The following is a 27676-nucleotide window of genomic DNA, read 5'->3' on the forward strand; positions in this document are numbered from 1 at the left end:
GACAGTATGGGTCCCATTGCTATGGGGTCAAAGGATGCTTTGCTATAATGTGTCTGAAATATAAAAAAATAACATTGCTTATGGTGTCTGCAACAATAAAATAAAAATAACTTATATTGTTAAAATGTATCTTTGAACAAATAAGAACATTTCATACAATGAACACTACATTTAAATACCAATTTAAATGCGTCCACCAGGTGGAGACAAAGCTGACAAAACTCTTTGAAAGGATATGGCACTCAAATTAGGAAATGACGTATAGTTTGTAGCATGTATGTGATGGCCAAGTGAAGCCTACTAGAAATGCTTTCATGGGGCATTTGTCTGACAGTTGTTTAACCGTGATATGACCGATTGTAGGACAGGCCGTTCAGCCAGGACACGAAATCAAAGGTAAATCGATGTATTTTAATCCAGAAACAGTGGAGGCTCAGTGGGAGCGAATGATTTAGAGCTGACCGTCTGTCAACACGTGTAACTTGTCGTCATCACCAAATATAGTTAAACGACACCACCGCACTTAAATAACTCGGTAGAAGGACCACATTTTTGTCCACGTTTTTAGTCAGGTAAGTAATGCGATTAAAAACCGTATTATTCGTCTCCCATTATCGCTATACTTACTATACTTTTTTTTTTTTTATTTAAACTAACTATACATGCTGAAAAATACTTTTATTGTAAATGGTTGTGGGTCTGCAGAATAGTATCGTCTCTGATTTCGTTGGAACACTTTGTATTAATTTACAAGTCATAATCTTGTAATGTATGTATCGGTTATGTGTACATTCTCATGAAAAATACTATATTATATTATAGTAATTACTACACTTTGTTATGTGTAGTACAGTTTACTGTACTATTACCTATAGTGAATTAATATTGTAGTATAATTTAGTATTTACTATGGCAAGGGTCCAAAAACACTGTATCCAGGAGTTTTAATATAGTAAATATTTCAGTATAACTTATACAGTTACAGTAGTTTTCAGGTAGGCTCTGCTGTGTAGTCTCTCCATGAATCTTTCTGACATCTGAGCTACATGTGGATCTAATATGTTAATTTACGCTGTTTTCGTGGGTTTTCTGTTATCTAGAGCTAAGATTAAAGGGGTAGTTCACCCAAAAATGTAAATTTTGTCTTATTTACTCACATCGTTTGAGACCCCATTGTCTTTCTATGTTTCTTATGAAACCAATGCAGATTTTTTTTTAAAGCGTTCTCTTGCACATTCTCCGTTTGTCTGAGCTGTTATTTTGGCAGTTTATTGTTACTTTAAAATCGTGTAACTTAAACAACAGTGATATCCACAACAAGAAAGCAGAGGAGTAAATGTCTTCAGGTATTCATTAGTAAAAGGTTTGAAGGGTTTTCTGGTTTCTACCACCTCAGTCACCATTCACTCCCATAGTAACACCAAACAACACTTTAAATGTGCACCATGTAACATTTAGAAGGATCTCTGAACAGAATATGCAATAATGCAATATAATATACATAGCTATATTATCAGTAATTATAAAAACCATACAAAATAAACTTTTTATTACCTTAGAATGAGCCGTTTTTATCTATATCAGTGGTTTTCAAACTGGGGGCCGCGGGATGGTGCCAGGGGGGCCCCAGTTTTATGACATTTTATGAAATACATTAATGTATCATGAATTCGGTGTAATTAAACCTAAAAAAAAAATAAGGCTACTAACCAAAAGCACTACTTTTTTGTATAATTTGATGGGTTTTTTTTAAAAAATGTTGAGTTTTAGAACAGTTTTTTGTAACAAATTTTCTTTGGGGGGCCGCAAAGGAATGCACCATAAACAAGGGGGGCCGCACGCTGAAAAAGTTTGGGAACCACTGATCTATATACACTACGGGTCTCCTTACATGGAAGTCGCCATTTGCACTGTCATGTTTCTACAGTAGCCTTAAATGGACAAACTGTTCTATGGAGTACATTTTGTCACTACGTTGTCTCAGACGATGACGTGTTTGTCCTGCGGCAACTAACGTAGCTTCACAATGCTTTTCGATAAGGAGGGTGAGCTGTTGGTTGCAATACACAGTCTTACCACTAGATGCTGGTAAAAACCTAGGCACTGGACCTTTAAAGCCCCCCTAACCTAGAAAATGCACTTTTAAAGTGTTTATAGCAGAAAAGGAGTTGCCAGTGTGTGTGCAGAAACATCCTGTTTTATACAAATCCATCTATTCTTCTTTGTGTGATCTCCTCTTTTAAGCTGCAAACTAGGGATGCACCGAAATGAAAATTCTTGGCCGAAACCGAAAATGAGGAAACCAAGGCCGAAAAACTGAAACCGAAACACCGAAATAAATTATTATGCCAATTATTTGTACAAATGCATTTATGGCTATCACTGTGTACTACCTTTACTAGGGGTGTGTGACAGATCACAAAACTCACGGTTCAGATCACATTACAGTTTTTGAGGCACGGATCAGATTATTTTTCAGATCAGCAAAAAGGGGGTGGGGAAAATCTAATAACAAATAAAGAAATTATTACCAACAATTATAAAAAAGAAAAAGCTGCACATTAATAAGGGCTAACATTAAGTACAGAAATCGAATTAAATGAGTCATCATAACACTGTCTTTATTGTATAAATGACATATATTATTATTATTATTAGAGCTATTTGTCTCTTTGTTAGACTTAAGTAGGTTAATGAGGTGTCTCTTTAAATAAGCAGAGACTTATGACTGTAATCTATACATACACTTAAGACATAAACGAATGTTTTTATTAGAAAAAGAATACTTTGGAGATAATTTTGTTTATATGTGCCCTGTCAATAACAGAAAGATTTTACGTTCGCTTGTTTGCGTCTCACTCGTGTGTGCACTATCGAGGGCACTTAAACGCCCGCGCACACAGAGAACGAAGGCGAATCCCAAACAGCGCAGCATAAAAACGTTACGTTGTTTTTCATTGCTTTATTTGGCACATGTATGTAAATGGACTATACAGTTTGAGACACATTTGCGCGACTCTCTCTAAAGTTTACACATCAAGAGTTCTGATCTTTGAAGAGCGTACTCACTGTGATGATCACGTCTGGACCGGACACAACCGCATGTGCCTCTGTGCGTACTTTAGCGCCTTTTTGCGGTTAAATACATCCACGCCGCATACATGTTGCTTCAGACAAGCACGTGCAGGTCGCGGTTTCTGTTTGCGTCATCACAACATTTCGGCCATATTGTTTCGGTGATAAAAGTCTTTCGGCCGAAAGCCGAATATTCGGTGCATCCCTACTGCAAACGATACACAAAGCAGGCTGTTGGGGTTCCCCTATCAATGTGATGTCACATTGATTACGCCCTAACCATAACCACTTTCTGCATTTGGAGCACAAGGAAATAGGGTTCAAACTAGGGCTGCACGATTTGGGTAATTTTTCCCATTGCGGTTATTGATGCTAATATTGCGATGTGCGATTGCGATTATAATGAATGGTATCCTTAGTCAACTTGATGGGTTTTAAGGAAAATCCACACACATTTTAGTGATAATGCTAAAATGTGTATTTGTAAAACTAGAAATGTTTTCGTATTGCCACGTGATGTAGCAACTGCTCAGTGTAATCCTAAATCCAAAATACCGCCATACAACAGACGTAGAGTTTTTTTTTAGCTACCAGATCACTGTCAACCTCCTCTGCATCCATCTTCGCTCTGGTATTTCTGCGCTGCGCACACACAAGTGACGACGCACGCCACACACGTGCATGCCACACGTGCACTGCCTTTTTTTGTTCGTTTTTCTTTCTTTTTTTAAACAGCAAGGAAAATCATCAAACTGTTATCAGAAAGTTTGTGTTAACAAGTCCACACATTTATTTATTTAATATAATTGCAACATTTTGCTGTCATATAATCGCACAGTCTGACATTGCGATTGTGATTGCGATGCGATTAATTGTGCAGCACTAGTTCAAACGATATGAGGTTGAGTCACACTGTAAAAGTTTTCATTTTTGGGTGAACCATCCTTTAAAATTGTAATATTGTTTCAAATTATTGAAGTTAATCCAGTAGTTGACAAGCAGCATTCTTGTTAAATTGTTATAAAAGTTGTTTTTATGACATAACATTAATATAAAAACTATACAGAATAGACGCTTACAAAAATTCACTGCTGTACATTGCAAAAAGGTCTCCACAGTCAAAACCCCATGATGGGTTTTCCATTATTTAACAACTGATCCAAGGTCTTCTTTTCTCTATGGTCAGGAGTTGCACAAAGATGGAAAACCATTTGGTAGAGAATGAGACCTCCTTTTACTCAAAGGCAGAGCACTACTGGAAGGAAGTCCCGCCTACTGTGGATGGAATGCTGGGGGGATATGGCGGCATTTCAAGCATTGACATTAACGGTTCAAAAAAGTTTCTTAAAAACTTTCTTGGGGTGAGCAAGCACTCAACATTTGTTTGTGTTATTTTGACTCATTGTCTGATCGATTGAGTACATGTTTGGTTTTCCCCTTTGCTCTGTCATAAGGAAGGGCAGGGCAAGACTGGCACAGGCTGTGCTCTGGATTGCGGAGCTGGAATTGGCCGCATCACCAAACGTCTCCTCTTGCCGCTTTTCCGTACAGTGGACCTTGTGGATGTGACGCAGGAGTTCCTGGATAAAGCTCGTTCATACTTGGGTGAGGATGGCAAGCGGGTAGAGAACTACTTCTGCTGTGGCCTGCAGGACTTCCAACCCCAGCCAGAGCGCTATGATGTTATATGGATTCAGTGGGTTATTGGTAAGGCATTGATGCTCAGTTAGAGCAACTTTTGGATGTCCTGTTATAATTATGCCATGGAAATCCTAACTATTACTAGATTACTATATGTTTTATTGTTTTGCAAACATCGCTAGGTCACTTGACTGACAGTCACCTAGTGGAATTTTTGAGGCGTTGCCAGAGTGGTCTGCGTCCAAACGGCCTTATTGTGGTGAAGGACAACGTTGCCTATGAAGGTGTAGTACCTGATGAGGTGGACAGCAGTGTATGTCGGGACCTGAATCTACTACGCCGCATAGTGGACAGGGCTGGACTCAGCATCGTCTATGAGGAACAGCAGGAGAACTTCCCGGAGGAGATCTATCAGGTTCACACTTTAGCTCTCAGATAACTGTAAGCATTAAACATTGAAGGTTCAATGTTAGCCACAAAAACCTACTTGGTACTGCCAATGTTTCTGCTGTTTTTAAGACTGAAACCTGAACTTTGGAATTTTAAGGAGGGGGATTTGTACCTTTCAACTTGGTAATGTTACAGTTTGCTTTCGTCGCTGGCATGTGTGTGAGTCAATAAGTGGCTAATGGTTTACACGTGGTAGCTTTACACTCCGATTTATCCTCAGTAAGACGTTTTGATTCTGGCCGAGCAGCTTTATGATAGACAAGTGGAAACAGCCGCTGTACTGAAGACTTCAGATTATTTAAAACTGAGTTTAGCATGTGTCTGTGCGACTGAATGATGTGGATTGAACCTTTTAATAAATTATTTGAGAATTCAAGTCTATACTTGTTCATGATGCATTTAAGTTTAAGTGTGCACATTTACAGCTGTTGAAACACTGAAGTGAGCTGTTCTTTATCTTGAATAAACTAATATTTTGGAACAGACCTTGTGTGAGATGTTATTGTGTATATAGTATACTGTATAGTAAATGCCATTGTGATTTATATTTTGCATTGTTTTTCCAAATAAGAACCTTTATACATCTTAAAATGTGACTTGAGTTGTACATTGTAATCAATGTAATTGAACAGAATCACTGCCTCCATTTTAATGATTTTTTTTTATTTTCAGAAAAATACATCCATTATCCTTTTGTCCTTCAGTTAAATAAAACAGAATTTTGAGAAATGTGATGTGTTGAACTTTACTATGACCATGTTCGTCTGTGGTTTATTAATATTAAAGGAATAATTCAGCCAAAAATGAAAAGAACCCCATGATTTACTCACCCTCAAGCTATCTTCAATGTATATGATTATCTTTTTCAGTTATATTATCAGAGTTGTAATGTCCTGGCTTTTCCAAGCTTTATAATGGTAGTAAATGGTGCTTTTGATTCGAAGCCCAAAAAAGTCATTCCATCCTTTCCAGAAGTAATCCACATGGCTCCAATGGGTTAATAAATGCTGTAGGATGTAGCGTACGAGATGTAGTAGAGATGAGACGAGACACTACGTCCTACACTGGAAAAACACTATCTTGTGAACGTGTGTCAACCATTGCTGGAAGCTAGTTATTTTAGTTTTGTTTTACATATTGATATTTTCTTACAAAACCACATTGATTGCGATCAGAAGGCCTTTATTTACCCACTGGAGCCGTGTGAATTTCTTCTGTATAGGCGGGATGGACTTTTTTAGGCTTAAATCAAAAGCACCATTTACTACCATTATAAAGTTTGGAACAGCCACGACATTTTCTAATATAACTCAAGTTCGTCTAAAAAAGATAATGGATGTAATCAGATTGAGGCTTGAGGGTCAGTAAATCATTGGGTCATTTTCATTTTTGGCTTAACAATACTTTTAAATACAATTCTTGGTCTCGCAATGATTTAAACTATTTGAAATACCTAAGTTGCAATTGTATAAGGCAGTTGGGATACTCCAAGTCCTTTTAAATAGAATCAAAGCACAGCACCATTCAAGCTTTCTTCCACGCTTGAGCCCATGCTGGTTATTGAGCCAATGAAGGGAGTGTAAGGAGAGATTAGGACCAGGTTTCACTCTGAAAACGCCCGACTTTCTCCATTGTGTCCAGCATCTCCTGCGCCTGGCTTTCAGACATGCCACCATCATTCTGAAACATTTCCTTTAGGGCATCACATACACCTATGGGCATCTGCTTGGCGTTCCTGATAGAAAGAAAAGGTTGCTTATCTGCACTGTTCATATGTAACACAGCTGTGATATTTAAAAGATTTATATAAAGTTTGTCAAAGCTTTTGTTGTATTATAAAATAACACTTTTTGACTGAATGGGTTAGGGTATATTCATAAGGGGTGTCAGCGTTAACACTTGATGGATGACGTGTCTGAAGAGTGGCCCTACAGAGTGTTCTGCGGTCTTGCATTAACGTAATAAGCTTTATGCCCAGCTGCACTACTTCCTGAACTTCAGCCAGCTCCTTGTTTCCCATCTGCCATTATTGGACAAACTGATTAATCCAGGTGTGCCTGACCTCAGTAGTCACAACAACAATAATCAGACACACCTGGATTAATCAGTTTGTCCAATAATGGCAGACAGGAAACAAGGAGCTGGCTGAAGTTCAGGAAGTAGTGCAGCTGGGCATAAAGCCTATTGGCTAGCGTCAGCAGTAGGTCATTTGCATCTGGCGATCTGATTGGCTGACACCTGCGTTGGCACTTGAGAAATTTTTAACTTCTGTCACCAACGGCAGTGACACGACGCCAACAGATCCACAATTCAGTTTGGCAACGCATGACGTTACCCATTCAAAGTAAATGAGAAGCACTGACGCCCCGTGTGAATGTACCATAACAGTAAAATCTTAGACTCACCCTGCTATGTAGAAGTTGGCATTCTTATTCGCTATCAGGTCCCATAAAAGTTCGCTTTGTTCCTTTACACGATGCTGCACATAGATTTTATCCTCCTGCAAATCAATCATGTTAAAATGGACATTTCACAAGACATTTTTTAAGATGTCAAATAAATCTTTGCTGTCCCCAGAGTACGTTTGTGAAGTTCTAGCTCAAAATACCATAAAGATAATTTATTATAGCACGTTTAAATTGCCACTTTGTAGGTGTGAGCAAAAATGTGCCGTTTTTGGGTGTGTCCTTTAAATGCAAATGAGTTAATCTCAGCACTAAATAGCAGTGCCGTTGTTGGATAGTGCAGATTAAGGAGTGGTATTATTATAATAAGACCCCCTTCTGACATCACAAGGTGAGCCAATTTTCAATGAACTATATGCATGCAAAGAATGGTTTATCAAAACTAAGTTACTGGGTTGATCTTTTTCACATTTTCTAGGTTGATAGAAGCACTGGGGACCCAATTACAACACTTAAACATGGAAAAAGTCAGATTGTCATGATATGTTCCCTTTAAGAAAATCTGTGTGACTGTAGTACAAAGCCTAAAGGAAACGTGACCAAGAAACAAACTAAACAGTAACTAAATAAATACTGTTTTAAAATGATATATTCTATTAATCGTTGAAATGGCGTTAGTGCTAAAATGTAAAGGTGGTGAGAGGAACACCTTGTGATTGTCAGGACTGGATTAACATGCTTCTCTACAGCTTTGGACGATACACAACCATATGACAATGTAATTTGGAGAAATAGTAGTCTGTTTAAATGATAAAGCATCAGATAAGCACACACTCCCCATCTGTTCAGGGTTCATGAGGTAGGAGTAAGAAAAGAGTCCTGTTGTCTGACCTGGTCTCTAGAAAAAGCTGTGAAGAGGGTCATCTGTCCGGCCTGCACCTTATTTTCCCATTCTGATTGACAGTAGAAGTCTTTTGTCTCGGATCGACAGCCAAAGAACAGGACGTTACCTGAAACAGGTGATGATAGAACATATGCCAAACCACTGTGACTGTGAAACAACATTAACGTTTAGTATAGTAACTCACAAAACTCTATTTCAAGCCTTATACAAATTTAAAAGGTATAAATGGAAAATAACAAATCAGTTGATAAATGAAGAATAAGGCTATTCTTAACCCGTCCCGAACCTTACCCCAAATAGTTTTTATGTGAAAATACAGGTCACTTCTAAAACGTTAAATGCACTACACTAAATAATCTTACCCATCTTTCCTTCAGCAGCCCTTTCCTCTATGGCTGATCTGAAGGGAGCCACCCCTGTCCCTGGTCCCACCATTATCACAGGGGTGTTTTGGTCCTTAGGAAACTTTAAACTTCCTTTCTTAACCCAGAGGGGCACGTAAATCTCTCCTAAGAAGTATTGAAGAAACAAATTGTTAGAACTTGTTTTCATATATAGTATCATTTGTTGGACTGTACTACATCTCTGACGGTTTCTACTTTATAGATCAGATCCACCTTTAGAAGGGTCCAGAGATGCCAACCAGGAAGAGCAGAGACCCTTGCGTGGCTTGAAAAGCTTGGTTTTATATCTCACCACTGCAAGTAATATCTGGATACGGTTAGGATGTACCTATGGGTCAGAATGAATTTGTTGGGTTAAAGAGAACTTTAATACACATTTGTATTTTTTTTCAGCCAGTGTAACATTTTGTACTACTCACTAAAAAACTTTTATTCGTTTTAGCAGTAAGTCAAAGCACAGATTACAAGGACAACTTGGCAATGCTTGGTCTTTACCACTAGTGAAGAAGCAATAGAAAAGGAACGAGGTTGGATTTCAGGAAAAAGATCCAATAGGTAGTCAACACTCAGCTCAGCTGTGGTATGAGGGAAGTCTGCCAACACCTGATAAAGAAGAAAATTAAAATTAAATAGCATGGAAATTGTGATTTCGTCCTGAAAACTATACACGGTAAAATCTTAAGACATGTCTAAAAATCATAAGCTACCTTAAGTGTACGTGGTCTATGTTTAATTTCCTATTGTTTAACATAAGAATAATCATTACGCTAAAGACTTGTTGAACCACTTAACATTAAAACCACATAGAAATTGAGACTTTGTAAGCTACAATACTTTATAAAATCTGGAAGCAAAAGAGCACAACAGTGCATGAAATGGTTTTCATTCCCAACAGAAAAAAAAAAGTTACACAGAATGTGTAACACATTTCACATCGACAGTCGCAGTGATCTCTCACCTCCAGGGCTGTTCGGCGGGGCCGGTTGCAGTAAGCATGAAGAGCGTCCTGACCTGGAGCTGAGCTGAACTCCAGCAGTTTTTCACGCTCCAACTCATTAGTGGCAAAAGTGGCCAAAAGCTCAAAGAAGGAGCGACGTGGAACAGCAGAAATGTCCAGAAACTGCTCCACCAGAAAGCGGATGGAGCAGGGCTGAGGCAGTCGTGCAGGAACCATTGCTACAAAAAAAAACAGACTAATTCAATGTGTTCCCACTGTTACATGATTGAATAGAAGGGCATAAATCTATCACTAACCTATGTGGATAATCTTATACTTTATTTTAATCGGTTACATGCGTCACCTGTGCTGCTGTCAGTTGGGGTTAGCGTAAAGTAGCGCTCAGGATCAAGTCTTAACAGTTGGCAGAACTGCTCCACGTCCTCTGGAGCGTTACAGGGTCTCATCATTACAACATCGCCTGCACTGTACCTATCAGATATTGACATAGTCTGTAACACTTTCAAGTGATGACATTCAATCTATACTTATTATGGTTTTAAACATTTCATACTGCTTACTGGATGTTAGAGCCTGTGATGTCAAACTCAATATGCCTCACATCCTGAAAGTGTGAAGGATGAGTCACTCTCTCATTGAAAACCACTCGAGCTGGGAACGGCTGAAGTGAGGTGGGAGGGGCATCATTGTCGGGTCTCTGGAAATGCTCAACCTGCTTGTTTGGGACTTCATCTAGGATGTGGAAAACGTATCGAGGTGGAAGTCTGAAACAAAATATATAACCACTGCATTGTCACTTAAAACACGTATAGACTAATAAATTTGATGAAGTTCCATTCACAAATATGTCTTTGATATATGCTTTTATCCAATGCTATTTAAGTGTATAAGTGATATCAGTATAAGTGCTAAGTGTTAGATTATGTGACATACTTGTCTTCATCGCGAAGAGGAACAAGGCCAGTTGGAGGTGGGTAGAAAGACAGGGTTTTCTGCCAAAACGAAACCAACCAGGGATCAATCACACCATCTGGCCTGATAAGTAAGATGGGAGACTTTAGAATATTAATGCAGGGATGCCGTTGCTTTCCATATATCAATGTTATACATCACAACTAGATGAGAATTAAAAAGATCTGTCTCACCCGAGATCGTGCTGATCATCAGCCAGTCCAATTTCCATCAGCATATTGGCTCCAAGCTGAAGCAAACGCTTATAGAGCTTCTTGGCAACAAAGTTAAACCTCAAAAGTAGCAAAGGAGTTAAGAAATAATACATTTAAATGGCACAACAGGCTCTCATGCATTGTGAATTAAGCTGAAAGGGAAAAACACTCACTTTGAAGTTGTGCAAATCAGACAAACGACATATATCAGTACTTTGTAAGCAGAGGATCTGTTCACTCATCTTACTTTGGATAGGAGGAGTCTCCAAGACCCAAAACGGCACAGTCAAGACGACAAAGAGAAACAGCAGGCAATGACTTTCTGAACAGGAATCGCCAAAATTTCTGTATGGATAAATGGAAACCGTTTTAACTTGCTGAACATTTTAATGTGTTAAATGCATTAAAGTTGGGTGGGAGTCGGAAATGCAGTATGCTGTTGTTGTATATGATCTGACCTTCATATTGTCTGGCGGGTCACCCTGTCCAGTTGTGGCACAGACGAACACAACCAGAGACTCTGAGATAAGATTGACCTAACAAAGTATACATTTATTAGCATGATGCAAATATTACATCGTTAAAACATTTACATTTATGCATTTGGTATACACTTTCATACAAAGTGACTTAAAGCCCATGACCTTCTTTGTATAGTATGCACTGACCACATTGTAAGTGTCCAGGGCTTCCACTTTGACTCTCATCCGCCTCCTCTGTGCTTGACGACCGATTCGCTCGGCTGTGTCCTGCGCTGTTCCTGTCTGACTCCCGTACAGAACCAGGAGGCTGTGGGTGTTCATTTTGTCACTGTAATCACAGAATAATATTTTTAAGTTATAATCTAATGTACAGACTAACATAGCATTTGTTGTTGTAAAACTGATAAATGAACGTACGAATTCAATAATGTGTTGACGCGCAATGCTGATGTACAACAATCTTGATGGATCCGCTGTCTACGTGACACTGCTCGTGTATCTTATTAAAATTTAAGAAGATTTATGTCATGCATCTTACCTAAAAATGTAAACACCTATGTGATACTCTGCCTCTCATTAACATATGTTCTGATAACAAAGACTGTAAAATACAGTTCAGTATGACACCAGCATTCAGTCGGTTGACTTTGGCAAAGACTGTAGATATAAACAAACTCCACAGTTATATTATGAATGGAGGAAAGTGAAACCGCTCTAGCAAAGGAAGTTCCGCCTTCCGGTAGAACGAACCAATCATCATTCACCAATAAAAAAGACAAATCATTCTCTGTGTGGGGGGGCAATTTGACCTTAAGGAAACAATTTGACCTTAAGGAAACACAATTGTATTGTAAAGTTGATGTCAGGTCCAAGTTTGTTTTGCTGAGAACTTAGGGCGATAAAGATCTGTCCTACCCCAATTCAAGTAGATAAGAGTTGGTCTTATATGACTAAAAAAATCTGCCGGGAGGTGTTGCAAATATGACTGCCGAGTAGGGAAACTTTTCTTCTTTGGATCTTTGGCTTTGCTTAAACTGCTGAAATGTCACTTTACGACGTCTGGGAAATGTAGTCATGACACTTGCGCCTTTCTACCTTTTTAGATGTAACATAAACATGTTAGTTAAACTAAGATTTTAATGAGGTGAAATAAATTTACTTACCTAAAAAGTATTAACTACACACAGAATAAAACAGTATATTTTAAGTACATGCCAAACAATTCCCTCTATCTACCACTAGAGGGCTTCGTTTATTACTACTTTGAACCGGAAATAATAGTTCGATTGACCTGCTGTTATTTTTGAAGCGGTTTTAAAAATGGCGTCAGTGAAGAGATGTATGTTTACAGTTATTAATACGATTATTTCACTTTTTATCATCGAAAGTCAATGTCGAATTCATAATCTCATACTTAAGGTGAGTGCGTGTGTCAGTTTTATAAGGTCTTTGGTCTTAAAATAGTTACTGTTATTAATTAATGCTATTGACTGTTTTTATAGACCCTCTTTTCTGATTTATTAATCATAATCGCTTTGGTTGGATAAAGCGAACACGTTTAAGCAAATGATTCAGATGGATCGACGCAGCTAATGACTCGTGCGTCTTTAAAAACATTTGTTATGTCTCAGGATGACATCCGTCAACGGGTCCATCTCAACACATTCGGTTTTTATAAAGATGGTTACATGACCATGAGCATGAACAGCCTGAGTTTCACTGATGGAAAGCTGGACAACATTGACAGCTCCACGGTAACCTTTTGACATATTATCGGCTTTTAGATTTATGCAATGCACCATTATCACATCTTACTGCACTGATGTCTTGCAGTGTCTTTCTCATCTTATGTAAGACATGATTACTCCTTTTAAATCAATAAACCATATCCGTTTGACAGTCACTTCAGTATGTTGATAATAATTGATTTGTTTATTATTTATCAACTTCTTAACTGCTGCTTTTTCACAGATTGGATTCAGCTTAGATCGCGCAAGCAATAATGGATTTTCCACATATCTGGTTAGCATCTTTTTTTTTCTGATGTCCATCTGAATAAAAATACTGAATATATATATTTTTTTATGTTAAGTTATCAGTTTAACATGTCACAGTCATATTACAATGAAAGTAGTATAAAAATCTTTAAACTAAACTGTGTTAGGTGGTTTGATGATTTTTCTATGAACATAAACAGGATGAAGGTCTTGACTATTGTCCTCTGAAGAAAGATCCAAGCAGTAATTTTGCAGGAGTGCTTCTCCTGATGGACTTCAAAAATAGCCTGTGAGTTATTTGTCTTTAAACATAAATGACCTCTCTTATAGAACATTTTGGTGTATTTATTACTTAAAGGGATAGTTCACCCAAAAATGAAAATTCTGTCTCTTTGTTCTGATGAACACAAAGTAAGCTATTTTGAGAAATGTTTGTAACCAAACCGTTCGTGGACCCCTTTCACTTCCATAGTAGGAAAAATAATACTATGGGAGAAAATGGGGTACAAACATTTCTCAAAATATCTGGCGTTAATTTTTTTTTTCATATTTGTCATTCTTAATTTTTTCTTGCATATTTTTTCATATTTGCTTAATCTAAAAGTGTGATGTCATTTTGAAAGGTTTTCCCATTACTTAAATCATGATTCCCATGATGATTAAATCCACAGAGTGAGGAAAAAGACCTCAGCAACTGATCTGTTTCCCAACATCATACCTGGGTTGCCAAAAACCACAGAAAATGAACTGCCTGTTGAAAATGGGGCAGATCAAGTCAAGAAGCCAGATGAGAAAGAACAGCCAGCAGGTAAATCTTTGAAATGTGATGGGTTATTTCATAATCAGAGTCCATAATCTTAGTAAGGAATAATTGACGACGGATTGTTGAATTATTCGAAAATAATGCACACCCAAGATGGTAATACTGCGCCCTATTTTCAATTATACCACAGGGCTGTTGAATGCTTTATTTTGATTGTTTGAGAAATGTTCCAAAGGTATAAATTATTTATTGATTAACGCACACCTAACCTGTCAAATGTCTTAACCATCAGAGCAATCTGTGGTAACCATGGTATAAGCAGAATAATTGACTCCGGTCTTTTAAATTATTTAAAATTATACCACGGGTCTGTTGAATGCTGTATTCTGATTGGCTGAGAAATGTTCCATGGGTATGCATTAATTTCTGATAACCGCACACCTAACTTGTCAAATGTCTTAAAAATAGGCACAAGAGAAATGTTTGTGGTTACCGTGGTATAAGAGGAATAATTGACTAATTAAATCCTATTATGTAGGTCGTTTTATGCCGGGCTCTAGTTTGATTCATTTTAGTTTGTGTATTAATTTTTCCAATTAATTTGCAGCTGGTCCTGAAGTCAATAAAGATGTTCAGGTAAGTTCTGTCTAGAATGACTAAAATCTTTTTGCTACACCATTGATCACATTACTATAAGATTTTGTTATCTTAATTTGACATTAATGGATTTTTCCTGTCTTCCAGAGCAAGGCAGAAGACACATATCCTCTTCCACTCAATGGCCAGGCCTACTCTTTTCAGGTGGGTCATATATCAGCCTTGTAATTTGTTTTATTGAAATTATTTTTGCAGCTGAACTTATTTCTGTCCATTGTTAGATTTCTTACTTCTAATTTGACTAATTTACCTGTTTTGTTTTTTAGTTTTATTTTAATGTCACAAAGGATGAGCAGCAAGGCCTTTATAACTTTTATTTCTACAACTGCTACTCCATGTCAATCAATCAGGACAGCTCTGTGCCAGACCTGCTGAGTTTTAGCATTAATGTGAGTGTTGTAATAAAATTGTAATGTAGGTTGCATACATTATACTTCCATACTTAACAACTGATATGATTTTTGGACTTCCATTTAAAACATTTTTATTTTTAGTGGGTAAAAATTAAAGTTGATATGATTAATGTTGTAAAATTGTTACAGATTGATATGATGATGTGATTTCAGATCACTATAACTGAGAAGAATCCAGACAGCTACCTGTCTGCTGGAGAGATTCCTTTACCTAAACTTTACATCGGCATGTCCTTATTCTTCTTTCTCATTGGTACCATGTGGGTTCATGTTTTGCGTACTCATAGGTGAGTGCTAATATACTCAACATCTTTACTTAAGCAGTCATTTTTAGTAAGGGTGAATGGGGCACAAACTAGCGCGGGTTAATTGTAACATGGCTACTTTACATATTTATAAAGGGCCGAGCAATCTGTGCTTTTGGTCTTTTTCTTTTACTGTCAGAAGATATCTCTTTGTAAAAGAATTTGTGAAAAGTTTTGATGTGCTTTCTTTAAATTATTGAACAAAGAGTGTTTTGGAGGAATAGATGTAAATTTCTTCATCTTATGTTTTTTAGTCACCAAATCCAACCTTATATTATTTAATCACTGTCTTTTTGTAAATACTATTAATCAAAATGATAATAAAATTTTAAGGGAAATAACTGACAATTATGATAATATTTTGTCTTAATTGTGCAGCCCTTTCAAAAAATCTATTCATATGCGTTGATGCATAATACAAGGATGGTTGAATGAAGGATCATATATGGATGAACGTGTGAATATCTATCTATTATAGGCAGATATATAAACAATATCCACCTTTAGTATAGACAGAATTTTATTTAATTATTTTTTTTAAACTAGCAGGTGTAACAACAAACCCTCTGTTTGTTACAATTAACTCCACCTATGGGGTAAGTTGTAACGTTTGCACTCCTGTCACTTTCGGTGTAATTGTACGATAACTACAGGTGATAATTCATTTGTAGCAGAGATGTGTGTTGATTGTGTAAAAAGAAGCCAAAAAGCATTACTTTGTGTCCCGCTCTCCCCTACTGTTTTCAGGTCATTTTTATTTGTGGCGGTTTCATACCTGTTTTACAAACATTTGATTGGTGGAGAGCAGCATTAACATGCCTTGCATTTTGTTTTTTAGTGCGGATGTTTACAAGATTCATTGGCTGATGGCAGCTCTTCCATTTACAAAGTCACTTTCACTTGTTTTTCATGCGGTAAGTTTTGACTCTCGTATTTTTATATGTGAGCAGATCGGGACTTTTGTGTGAGGCAGCTCTTGTATCAAAAATCTCCGGTCCAATGAATTTTAGGTTTTTGTATGACGAGCTATTCAAAGCGTGTTGTGAAATGCTAAAAATAGTTGCAGTTAACTGGAGCTAAATACCCAAGGCTTATAAAACAGTAAGCATATATTGTGACAATACTTTCATGAAAATAATTATCCTGTGTTACAGATCGATTACTACTACATTTCGAATCAGGGCTCTCCTATCGAAGTCTGGGCTGTGGTCTATTACATTACTCACCTGTAAGGTTTTGAAACCTTTTCATATGTGATTTTATAACTTGTTATTCAGCAAGAGTGAAATATTTGACATTCTGAAATGTGATGTTTGTGTGCAGACTGAAGGGGGCGCTGTTGTTCATTACTATAGCGTTAATAGGAACCGGCTGGGCATTTGTCAAGCATATTCTCTCAGATAAAGACAAGAAGATCTTCATGATCGTGATTCCTCTGCAGGTACTGATATAATTGTTTATTTTTTTTTTTTAAAGCACAGTGGCAATCACATGTTTTTTTCAGGGTTTATATCCCTATTATTTAAATCTCCTGTTTTTAAGGGTCAAACTATGAAAATTAAAATGTGATAATTTATGATGTTGCCGTTTCTAACAATGTTTATTCTTGCCCATAGCGCTTACAATGTTCAGTTTTATTTTATAGGGAATGCAATTCATGTGTGCACAGTAATTTTGCATATAATATTGGCCTTGTGATATCAGGTTCTGGCCAATGTGGCGTACATTATTATTGAGTCTACAGAGGAGGGCTCCAGTGAGTACGGTCTGTGGATGGAGATCCTGTTTCTGGTGGATCTGCTGTGCTGTGGGGCTATTCTCTTCCCTGTCGTCTGGTAAGTGCTGTCCTTGTCTGTCCTTTTGTTCAAAAAGATCAAGATAGCACAAATGATATAATTTCTAGACTTTTATGTAAGTGAATGGTTGAATTTTTGTAATTTTAGTAATTCACTGGGGTGGGATTTTGATGTCTAATGTTGTCTAATGCATGTTTTTGATTGGTAGGTCTATTAGGCATTTACAAGAGGCATCAGCGACAGACGGGAAAGGTATGTTAAAATAATTATTATTTTAAATTGGCATTGCTTCAATCCTACCAGCGAGATCAGTTGACTGAAACAAAATATTATTATCATGGCTAAAAATGTTAATACTAGTTTGAAAATATGCAGTATGTAAAAATGTAGTACTTAGTTTTGCCACCTGTTTCTGTAGCTATTCTCTACATACATTATTCATAAGACACAGTGTTTACAACATGAAATTTAATTGGGCTGTCTCCCAGAATCCAGCTCTTGTAGATGTGCTGCTGAAAACTTAAGTTGGTAAAAAAAACTTTTTTCACTTGAATTAAATGGAAGTTCATTCCAACAACTTGCTCATTTTTAACTAAGGGAGGGCCAATCCGATATTAGTCCAATATGGCCGGATCGAATATTGTAGAAGTCAGGGAGTACGATCCGATACCAACACAGACCTTAACTGTCATGAAAACTTGGCGTAAAGGCGACTTACAGAGCAACATGCCGTAAAAGCGTGTAAAGTGCGGCAAGTAGAAACCGTAGCTAAACATAAGCAAGACCTGTCCGAAGGTACTTTTTATGTTTATCGTACTTATGGTTTACTTCACACATTTACTTTATATTTTTATGGCTAACAAATGTGTTAATTGCAGCTTTGTTGCTCAAAAGGGCGATAGAGATAGTATTGGATCTGGATTGGTATCGACACATACTCAAGGTTGTGGTATCTATATCGGTATCAGACATGAAAAAGTGGTATCGGCCCAGCCCTATTTTAAACACCAACAAAAGAGACTTCAGTTTATTTGTGGTGTATTGATGTTATTAATCAAATGATTGGAAGATCTAAGCCTAAATTGGGTCGCACACCGGACACACAGCTCATCGCCGTGCCGTTCTAAAAAAAATCGACACATTGTTTTCTATGCATATACGCACACTGGCTCCAACAGGTGCGCACCTGTCCGCGGTGCCCAGCTTTGACACAGGAAGTTGCTCAAATCCCTGTCGCGCCACAGAGTGCCACTCACATAGTTTAAAATTAAATAACATCTTATTTGTCCCAAATCATTAACGATTAACATTGGCTTCTAACGTATATTTTGCATTTTGGAGTAGACGCTATCTTTCCGGTTTACGATACCTCCGAGTTGTCCTAGACACGAGTTGTCCTAGACACGACTTGACGCGGCGCTAAACTTCGCGTCCAGTTTGCCACCCCCTTAACCCTGATGGATCTAAATCACTGAACACTGACCACAATGCTTAGTTTTTCATTCCCTCACACAAACGGTTTATATCAACCTTAAGGTTTCTCATCTGACTGCAAACTTGTGTTACTAATATAAAATAACTAAGACAGGGATAAAATGTTCCTTCGTTGTGGCTTGATGATGTTGTGGTGGAAAAACTGATCCTGTTAGAAATGCTCTGGCATAGGCTTGCCACTTTGCACTGCTGCCTGTTGTGAAAGCAGATGCCAGGCAGCTAGTAAATGTCATAGCTCAGCTACGACTTTATCCTTGCCGCAAATCCAGGGAATGGATGGACAGGTTTTACCCTGCAGCGAGAGATCTGTGCAAATTCCATCATCTTAGAGGAAGTTGCCAAAACTTCTATTTTCTGTGGGTCTGTTTTATTTACATAACCTGTAAAGAGCTTAACTCTTTATATTTCAAAGTATTTTTTATGTTTTTTTACCCAAACACAAATATTTCATTAATCTTAGTATTTCTAATATTTCTGCCTCGATGCATATTTCTTAGCCTGTAATATATATTATGTTCTTGTTTTTATGATGCAAAACACACGCACAACCTTATATAGCCCATTTCTCATCTCTGGGACTTGAAATATGAAATTACAGAATATTGAGGATTGTTGTAAAGTCAGAGTAATGTGCCTAATATAACACCAAAAGGCAGTCTTCTTATGAGTAGCACAAAATGTAACTCAAAATGGCAACAGCGAGGCATTTATTTTTATATATATAAACACACATACACGCACATAACAGAAACCTTTCTGTTTCTTCACATTTTCAAGAAACATTATTCTGTTTGATCTATGATGTCTAAAATGTCCCCACAAGGTCACAAAAATACTGGTATTCCTATCAACGTGCTGAATACCAGGTACACACACACACACACACACACACACACACACACATATATATATTACTTTAACCCTAATGCAAAGAGAAAGGCAAGTATGTGAGATATATTTGATGGTTAAGACTTAATTGGATTGGAGGCTTGAAATGAATGTCTAGTATACTGTCTTCATTTTTATATCTTTGATGTTCATGTTCTTTGATGAACAACATGTTAAATTGCTTACATTGATCTTTTCAACCAATATAGCAGGGTTTATGATCAGGAGCAGGTGTGCGTTTGTGTGTGAGAGATCAGTGCTCAGAATAAAGCAGGTTATTCCCAAAGCTCCACAGTTTGGGTCCAAATTTTTGTCATTGCAGAAAATGTTTCCTCTGAAACATTTATGGAAATGGACCAAGAAAATCACATTTAATTATAATTAAATAATAAAAAAAAACATATAGTAGCACACCTATACTTTCTTTGATATAGCCTACTGTCATATGAAATATAATGTTTTCAATGTATGCAAAAGATGTTTCTCTCAGACAGTCAATGTTTTAGTGCCGCCAAGGGTATTTTTTTCCTGCTTTCATCTTGTGCCTCTCTCACGCAGTGCACAAAGATTTTGAGTTTGATTGCCTTCTGATTTTAACCATTTCACAGCAGGAGCGAGAAGTAATTGAAGCATGAAAGGTGAAAGGACAGCACATCCACTGTCTCTCAGTTTTAATCATAATGCTTTGTCTTTGTCTTCTTTTTTTTGCAGCTGCCATCAATCTGGCTCAGCTGAAACTTTTTAGGCACTACTATGTGATGGTATGTATTCATTTCACGTCCTACAGACATTCAAACTTACTTTGAATGAAAACCTACCGACCTGCTTTAACAGTGACTGTCTCCTTTTTTAATCCATTAATTTTAAAGAGACTGTGAATGAACACGACAACTTGCGCTGAAGATTATTGCATTATTATTGCCACAGAATCTCAATGAGCATTTCACTTTATTTAAGTATTTTCTTTTTTTAATACAAATAATGTGATCAGAATGTTTTCTTTTTCTTGGAAAAGTTAACATGAATCTTAGATGTATACTTGCTCATTAGTATTCTATACAGAAAAATTTGTAAAACCATACTGTAAGGATGTGTTTGTTAACTTGAGTTAATACAGTAGTTAACATGAAGTAACAATGAACAATACTTCTACAACAATTTTTAATTTTTGTTCATGTTTATTTTAGCATTTACAAATCATTAATTAAATCAAATGTTGTAACTTTTACAATAGTTAAAGGTATAGCAGAAGGTTTTCTATTTCCGGGTGGATCATCAAGACTATTTGTCATCCCAGTTGTCAATTATTCTGATGATATGTTGTCGTAAGGCCGTCGTACGTGCTTCTCCCCTAGGTTTGCTTTCTGCACATTCACACTTTAATGTGTATATGTGTGGTGGTCTACGGTTTCAGCCATTCATTGAATCTCGCGTTCACGCCGTTTTTTTTTTTTAAATGTCTTGTCGCAAGAGAAAAGGTCTATGAATTATATGACAAAAAGAGAAAGGTCCCTGAACAAAGAAACAAGACCAGAGTGTTTTGGGAGACTATTTCACACGCTAGCGTGCACACAAAGCACAGGTTGGGCTTCTCGTGCGAAGTTTCTACTCGACAGGTAAAGTTTGGTTTCCTATTTAAATCCATTTAAAATCACTGCTACTAAAAGTTGATGTAAGCTATGATTAGCGATGCTCGCCCTGGCACAAGTCAAGAACCGGGCAAACACGGTAAACATCTCAATGTATTAGCCACGCCGACAGCAACTTGTAAACAGAGCGAAAAGAAGAGCTAGGCTCGTGCATGCTCTCTCTCGTGCACACATAAATGGGCTTTCCCTCTCGGGAGGAGGTAGAGTGATGCGCATGTGCATTTTTTTTCCTTTTAAAAAATTTGGGAAAATCTTCCGCTATACCTTTAATGCACAATGAACTAACATGAACAACTGTATTAACATTAACTAACATCAAGATTAATACATGTTACAAAACTATATTACACATTAGTTCTTGTTGTATATACTAATGTTAACAAATACAATCTCATTGTATAGCGTTACAGTTACTTTTGCACTTTCTCATTTAACATCATGTAAATTCGTCAAATGTATTAATTTTCTGTATCTCTCCATCATAGATTGTTTGCTATATTTATTTCACTCGCATCATTGCAAGTCTCATCAAGGTCGTTGTCCCCTTCCAGTGGAAGTGGCTTTACCAGGTAAGGGATTTTTACAGCTGCAACAAAAGTTATTATTGGAAAATAAATATTACACACTATTACAACACTGTTCACTTCTGGACTGTTGTGGAAGTTCATACAGACATAGCCTTATTATTTTAGTAATGATGATACCTTTCATTTACATCATGAGAGACAAGTGTGTTTTTACTATTTTTTTTGTATTTTGTTTACATAAACTTTCCAATAGGCTGTAAACATTTATGGCCATTGCAATTTTCCACAAATCGAGCCATATTGATTGGATTATCTGTATAGAAGACAGATTATGTGTTGACTGTGTCACAGTAGTTTATTGAAATTATTGTAAATGTATCAGTATTGAAGCAGTGTACATTCGGTTTCAATATTAATCAGTAAAAAAGTTTAATATCAGTAAAAGTGACAAAAATGAGTATATTTGTCACAAAAATATTTTTCTTTTATTAACTTTGTTTTACTTATAGCTATTGGATGAGCTGGCCACCCTGACATTCTTCTTCTTAACTGGACACAAGTTTCGTCCGGCCTCCTATAACCCATATTTACTGTTGTCTGTGGAGGAAGAAGACATGGAGATGGATGATGTGTAAGAAATTATATTTACTTTAAATGTACATTTCCTTCAGTACAGCATTTTTAAATTTGTCACATCATACTTTTTTATTTCCTTTATAATGTTAGTACCTCTTGCTCTTTCTCCAACCTTTTTCTGACTCTATAAATTTAAAGCCATTTTGCACACAAGATTAGCAAAATGCTAAGCACTTTCACGCAGAAAACTAATGCCAAGTGACAATAACAACACACGACAGATGATGAAAAGATGATCTGAGAAAACATTATACAAAGCTTATTGACATCTCTATCAGACCATCTTTGTCTATGTGTGTGCTGTGCACAGCTCTTTCAAATACCAAAACACTGTTACTCACTCATACCAGCTGCGACCTGGTAACACATGCAGACTTACAATGATCCGGCCACCTGTCATGGCTCAAGGAGGAGCCCAGAGGGGTTTCTCCCGATTGAGGGACCTGGTGGCCGTCCTCATTACTTGCCCTTGCTGAGTGCACCTGTCTTGTCCCCTGTTTATTTACACATGCGCACGCTGCCATCCATGCTGGTCATTGTCTCCTTATGTTATAGTTTTACCTCTCGCTTACTTCATTAGATCAAGTATGTTACGTACGTAATGTCAAATCTTTTTCCATCCTCCTGATTTTCCTGCAAGGGAATTGTGAATTGCATTTTCAGGTCTTGTTCTCTTCCCCGATGTCCCCAACTCCCATTCACCTCTCATTCAACATCCCCTCAGGCAACGTGTGCTCTGTCCAACTCCCGCATTCCCCCACCCCACCAGCACTTCCCAAAATAGCCCAGTGACTCCATATGTCCTTGTCCCTTGCTTTCTCTTTCCCCCTCATCCAATGTGTTTTTTCCACCTGCTTTAGACAGGTTCACTTCCTCCCAGGCTAAATGGGCAAAGTGTTATCTTGTGGCCTATTTTCCCAAAACTTTTTCGGGAGACTTGGCCGTGGCCTGATTCATCTGGCCTCATTGAGTCTTACAAAGAACACAGAAAAGATGGATGAGAGAAAGCACAAAAATAGAAAGCACTGCTCTCATGAGCATTGAGTCCAAACTACCTGGTTTTATTTATATGTATATGTAAGTCACTGCTGTGAATGTGCTTGGCACCATTAACAGTTTGCCTTATCTTTTACAAATCTCCTACCACTTTCGATTGCACATTGTTAACTTAAAGCAGGTTTTAACCTATAAAATGATCTAAATGTAAATCAGACCTTTAGGGGAACCTGTTGCAGATTGCTTCTGGCATTTTCTGCCATTTCACTCTTGCTCGGTTTTGCTCAGTGGTCAAAGGCTGTTGCTCAGTAAAAACCAGTAGTGGGGATGCTGTCAAAACAAATTGCATGAGTTTTGGATGGCTTGAACCCCAGTTAAAATATGGCTTTTATCCAAAGCTTATAGTCAATCTGTAAATATATCACTAAAACAGATTGTACCCATTTTTTATGTTGTCACTGAACCAAACCAACAATGCTTTGGTCCCTAATAGTTTGTGTAATCCTGACCTTTCTTTCCCATTATAGAATTTAAGGGGTTGAATGACCTAAATTAAAACGTATCTTCACATGGTGAAGCCTGTGTTGCTTCAACAACAGTAGGTCCAGTTCAGATCTGAACACTGAACAGTTTGCTCGTACTAATGTGGCCATATGCAGTCCAATCTGTGCTGCTGAAATAATTATCAGGAACAAAGGGGCGTTAAGTTTGCAGGGGAGTTTATCCGTGTATGGCTCTCAGTTTGTGCTGAAAATATTATGTGCATGTTTACTTATCCTGTATAATGTTTACCTAGTGAACTTGTGGTCACATTTTTAATGCGAATGCAGAATTTTTTTCCTAATTATTACTAAATGCTTGTAATCATAGGGGAACCATTTTTATCACTACAGGAGCACCTATATAGCCCTCTGTAGAACCATAAGTGGTGCTAACGCATGACTGAGCATGGTTCAACATAGCACAATATGTTTCTACATAGGTGATGTTTAGAAGTGATTTTGAGCCAGTGAATAGCACTTTTAGTGCTATTTTTTAAGAAGGTAGCACTGTTTGCATTTGTGTGAAATTAGACCGTATCAGGGTGTCCGCATGGTAGGAATCTACCAAAATTAAGGGCCTTGAAAGGTAGTAAAAGGTATCAAACGCAATTTTGACTAATTTTTTTTGCTTAATATTTGTTTCTCCCCGTTTTAATTTATCTAGAGTTGATAGCAAATATAATCACCTTATTTGCTGCCGAAGTTTAAGCAGTCTCTGCAGATTGAGCGCAGACACTTAATTCGTAGTATTTTCTCATTCAAGGTTAAAAATAATACATTTCTCATTCAAGGTTACGCGCCCACGTCACGTTGCTGCGCGCATGGTTACAAACCTGCATTTCCCTCACACAAGCGCAGCCATATCCCCTTTTGCCATGGGAACATTATGAAGTGAAGTGATTATGTGACGTGAACATCATTGAAAAGCTGCAAAAGCTGAATTTTTTTGCAAGTTTCTGTAAATTTGGCAAGTTCCCGCAATTTCATCGCATGAAATGACATAAATATCCTGCATATTCCATCGCATTTTTTAAGAAAACATGCCGCAAGATCAAGGAGTTTTGCCCGCAACAGTCACAAAAAAACCTTGTTTGCTGGAAGGACTGATTTGTACACCTATTTAAGCACTGCATTTACACACATGTGTCAAAATTGTATGTATATGTATGAACGCTTGTGTCTTTGTCACCTTTTTCACCCCTGATGCGTTAGCTAAGGGATATGGTTAGGACAGTGGCGGCTCGTGACTCATCCGAGGGGCGCTAATTCTAAATAAGTGTTCGGAGTGTCGTGTGTGGTTCCCTTTTGCAAAATATGTGTTCTGCGTGTCAAGAGATCCTGTGTGCATCACGTGCTTTGTCAAAATAAGTGCGTCAAAACAGTTTAGGATAAAAGAGACGCACACATTCACAAAATACACACAAGACACTCCCTTAACAGTAAACTCTGATTACGCGTGAGATTATGCGAGTATGTGGCAAACACAAGCGTCTCTTTTATCATAAACCCTTTAGACGCATCTAAAGCAGGCACTTATTTTGGCATGACACGTGATGCACACAAGATCTCTCAACGCGCAGAATACATATTTTGAAAAAAGAAACCACACACATGACGGGCTAAATACATGTTGTGACGAACTTTGCACTGACGCCCTCGAAAAAAGAGGTCACTGGCTGCCACTGGATTAGGATAACCCAAGGGCTAGGGTTAAGATAAGGACAACTGAAACTCAACTCGACACTACCAAAAAAAGCATAATTGACAATAAGTGTACCCAATATGTATGATGGGTGTGACAATGCAAATGTGATGGTTGAAAGTGTATTTCATTCATTCAAATATATGTTGATAAATTACGCATTTCCTTTTCCCAGGAATCAATATATTGTTTGGGTCTTTTACAGAAACAGATTCTGTCTTTTATGAATAAAACATGAGTTTTATGTAAGCTAAGAGCTGAGGGGCTTTCTTTAAAATTAGGACAGGCTGAATTTGATTTATTTATGTATTTTATGGTTTTCTGTGAGCTTTTTCAGAACAGTAGCCTATTAGTAATCATTTTAACCACAAAAGAAAACAAACTTGGTTCTAGTTTTAGCTCAAAATGTTTAGGTTATTTAATAGTTTGACTTAAATTGGTTCCTGCATGCTGTCTTACCCTTGACCCATTTCTTCTCTTTGTCATTGCAGTGTAACTACCTCAACAGCCATGGGAGAGGGCGTTAAGAAAGTGAATAGGTTATCAAACGGGCTGTCGGAGGAGAGGGAGAGCGTGGCATGATGGGAGATAAAATTCTCAGTGGGTTCTGTTGGGCCATTGGACTTTGTGGCCAGCTACTGACATCTCAGACATTCTTTATAACTTGATGTGCAAAATTCCGAGTGGACCTTTTCTCTCTCACATGTGACGACGCATCGTTCCTGATCCATTTAAATATCCCTCTCTATCTGTAAATGTTGCACAGATGGTTTGGAGTCTTCACACTACATCATTCCATGATTCCTTTTGCCACCGTGGTTTGAAATGAATTGCTTGGTGCTGCGCTTTATTCTCATTTTACCTTGATAATGTATCTATGTTTTTTGCTCCATTTGGTTATTTTTTATTTATTTATGTCCTTCCTACGCATCGCTTGATCTTAGAGACTCTGTGGCACTTTAATCGGGACACTCCAGTCACATCTTTCATGTGTGCTTACTGGGCCTCGGTGACGTCTCTTCCTGCTTTATTTATGTGATTGTTTCCTACTCTTAAGTTTGGAGAATTAATGATATTTTATGTAAATGAAGGGCCCTAAAAATTTATCCGATTAATGCATTATGAAGAATGAAATGTATAGTACACAAGGTTCAGCGACAGGTTCTATATATATCCTCAGTATTTCTATAAATACGGATGACTGTGAATATTAATAAAATGGATCCAGGGTGTCCGGGAATTGTGTATATCAGTTGTATCAAACGTGGATTTAAAATTATTTCAGGGATCTTGTAAAGTAAGGTTATTGTTAATGCAATGGAGGATTTTATTTTGATGCTTAACATTTTGCTTTTTCCTCATATTGAATAAGCTTTATGAAATTGTGTTTCAGTATTAAATTGTGCAATGGTTTTGATTTGTACGTGTTCATATTTGATTGAAAGTTGGTGTATATATAATAAAAAATCATATGTAGGTTGTATATAATAAGAAGCTAACTAAATGCCCTTATTCCTAAGATCCTTATTGGTTATTTCAAAAAGGGTTAAACTGGCTATTCTGGTTTCAGCAAAAGTAAATAAAGATATGATGTCTTAATATATAGATTATTACATAGCCAATATTAATTTCCTTTTGAAATTTTTTTTATAGGATGAAAATCTCCAAACATCAAACTAGTATCCTATCATTCCTGAATAGCAAACATTTGAGAACCTTGAGGCAAATGGATGTCTTAAAATTAATTCACAAGTGTCAAGAGCGCTGCTCACTTCAGCTTAAGTGCTGTTAAAATCATCAGATGTTGACAAAATGTCAGTGAGGGA

The 27676-nt window shown here is 37.3% G+C and overlaps 3 protein-coding genes across 6 annotated transcripts; 2 read left to right on the plus strand and 1 right to left on the minus strand.

Moving 5' to 3' along the window:
* The first annotated feature begins 237 nt into the window (after positions 1-237).
* On the plus strand, positions 238-5651 carry ntmt1 (N-terminal Xaa-Pro-Lys N-methyltransferase 1). Of its 3 annotated transcripts, none has more exons than XM_065266961.2 (4): positions 238-396; positions 4262-4436; positions 4530-4782; positions 4899-5651. In XM_065266961.2, exons 1-4 carry the CDS (start codon positions 350-352, stop codon positions 5153-5155), a joined length of 732 nt encoding a protein of 243 aa, XP_065123033.1. In that variant the 5' UTR covers positions 238-349; the 3' UTR covers positions 5156-5651. The 3 variants fall into 3 exon arrangements, with proteins under 3 accessions (XP_065123033.1, XP_073670776.1, XP_065123034.1); XM_073814675.1 differs by having other exon boundaries at positions 246-395; positions 4257-4436; XM_065266962.2 differs by lacking the exon at positions 238-396 and adding an exon at positions 456-572.
* On the minus strand, positions 5469-12207 carry ndor1 (NADPH dependent diflavin oxidoreductase 1). 2 transcript variants are annotated; one of them, XM_065266959.2, is made up of 15 exons: positions 12024-12207; positions 11672-11813; positions 11462-11539; positions 11251-11348; positions 10983-11081; positions 10771-10872; positions 10398-10601; positions 10181-10308; positions 9838-10055; positions 9375-9482; positions 9093-9207; positions 8838-8984; positions 8463-8581; positions 7572-7666; positions 5469-6901 (listed from the first exon to the last, which is right to left on the minus strand). In XM_065266959.2, the coding sequence occupies exons 2-15, from the start codon at positions 11804-11806 to the stop codon at positions 6757-6759; spliced, it is 1791 nt and encodes a 596-aa protein (XP_065123031.1). In that variant the 5' UTR covers positions 11807-11813; positions 12024-12207; the 3' UTR covers positions 5469-6756. The 2 variants fall into 2 exon arrangements, with proteins under 2 accessions (XP_065123031.1, XP_065127508.2); XM_065271436.2 differs by having other exon boundaries at positions 11903-12207.
* Positions 12208-12765: 558 nt separating this feature from the next.
* On the plus strand, positions 12766-27263 carry gpr107 (G protein-coupled receptor 107). Its single transcript, XM_065271455.2, has 18 exons — positions 12766-12904; positions 13117-13239; positions 13457-13507; positions 13683-13771; positions 14154-14290; positions 14853-14881; positions 14990-15046; positions 15169-15291; positions 15469-15602; positions 16459-16534; positions 16775-16848; positions 16944-17061; positions 17325-17455; positions 17625-17668; positions 20510-20559; positions 21933-22016; positions 22484-22605; positions 26342-27263. Exons 1-18 carry the CDS (start codon positions 12806-12808, stop codon positions 26430-26432), a joined length of 1632 nt encoding a protein of 543 aa, XP_065127527.2. The 5' UTR covers positions 12766-12805; the 3' UTR covers positions 26433-27263.
* Positions 27264-27676: the final 413 nt, after the last annotated feature.

The sequence above is a fragment of the Paramisgurnus dabryanus genome, chromosome 5, assembly GCF_030506205.2.
Source record: "Paramisgurnus dabryanus chromosome 5, PD_genome_1.1, whole genome shotgun sequence".
NCBI lineage: Eukaryota > Metazoa > Chordata > Actinopteri > Cypriniformes > Cobitidae > Paramisgurnus > Paramisgurnus dabryanus.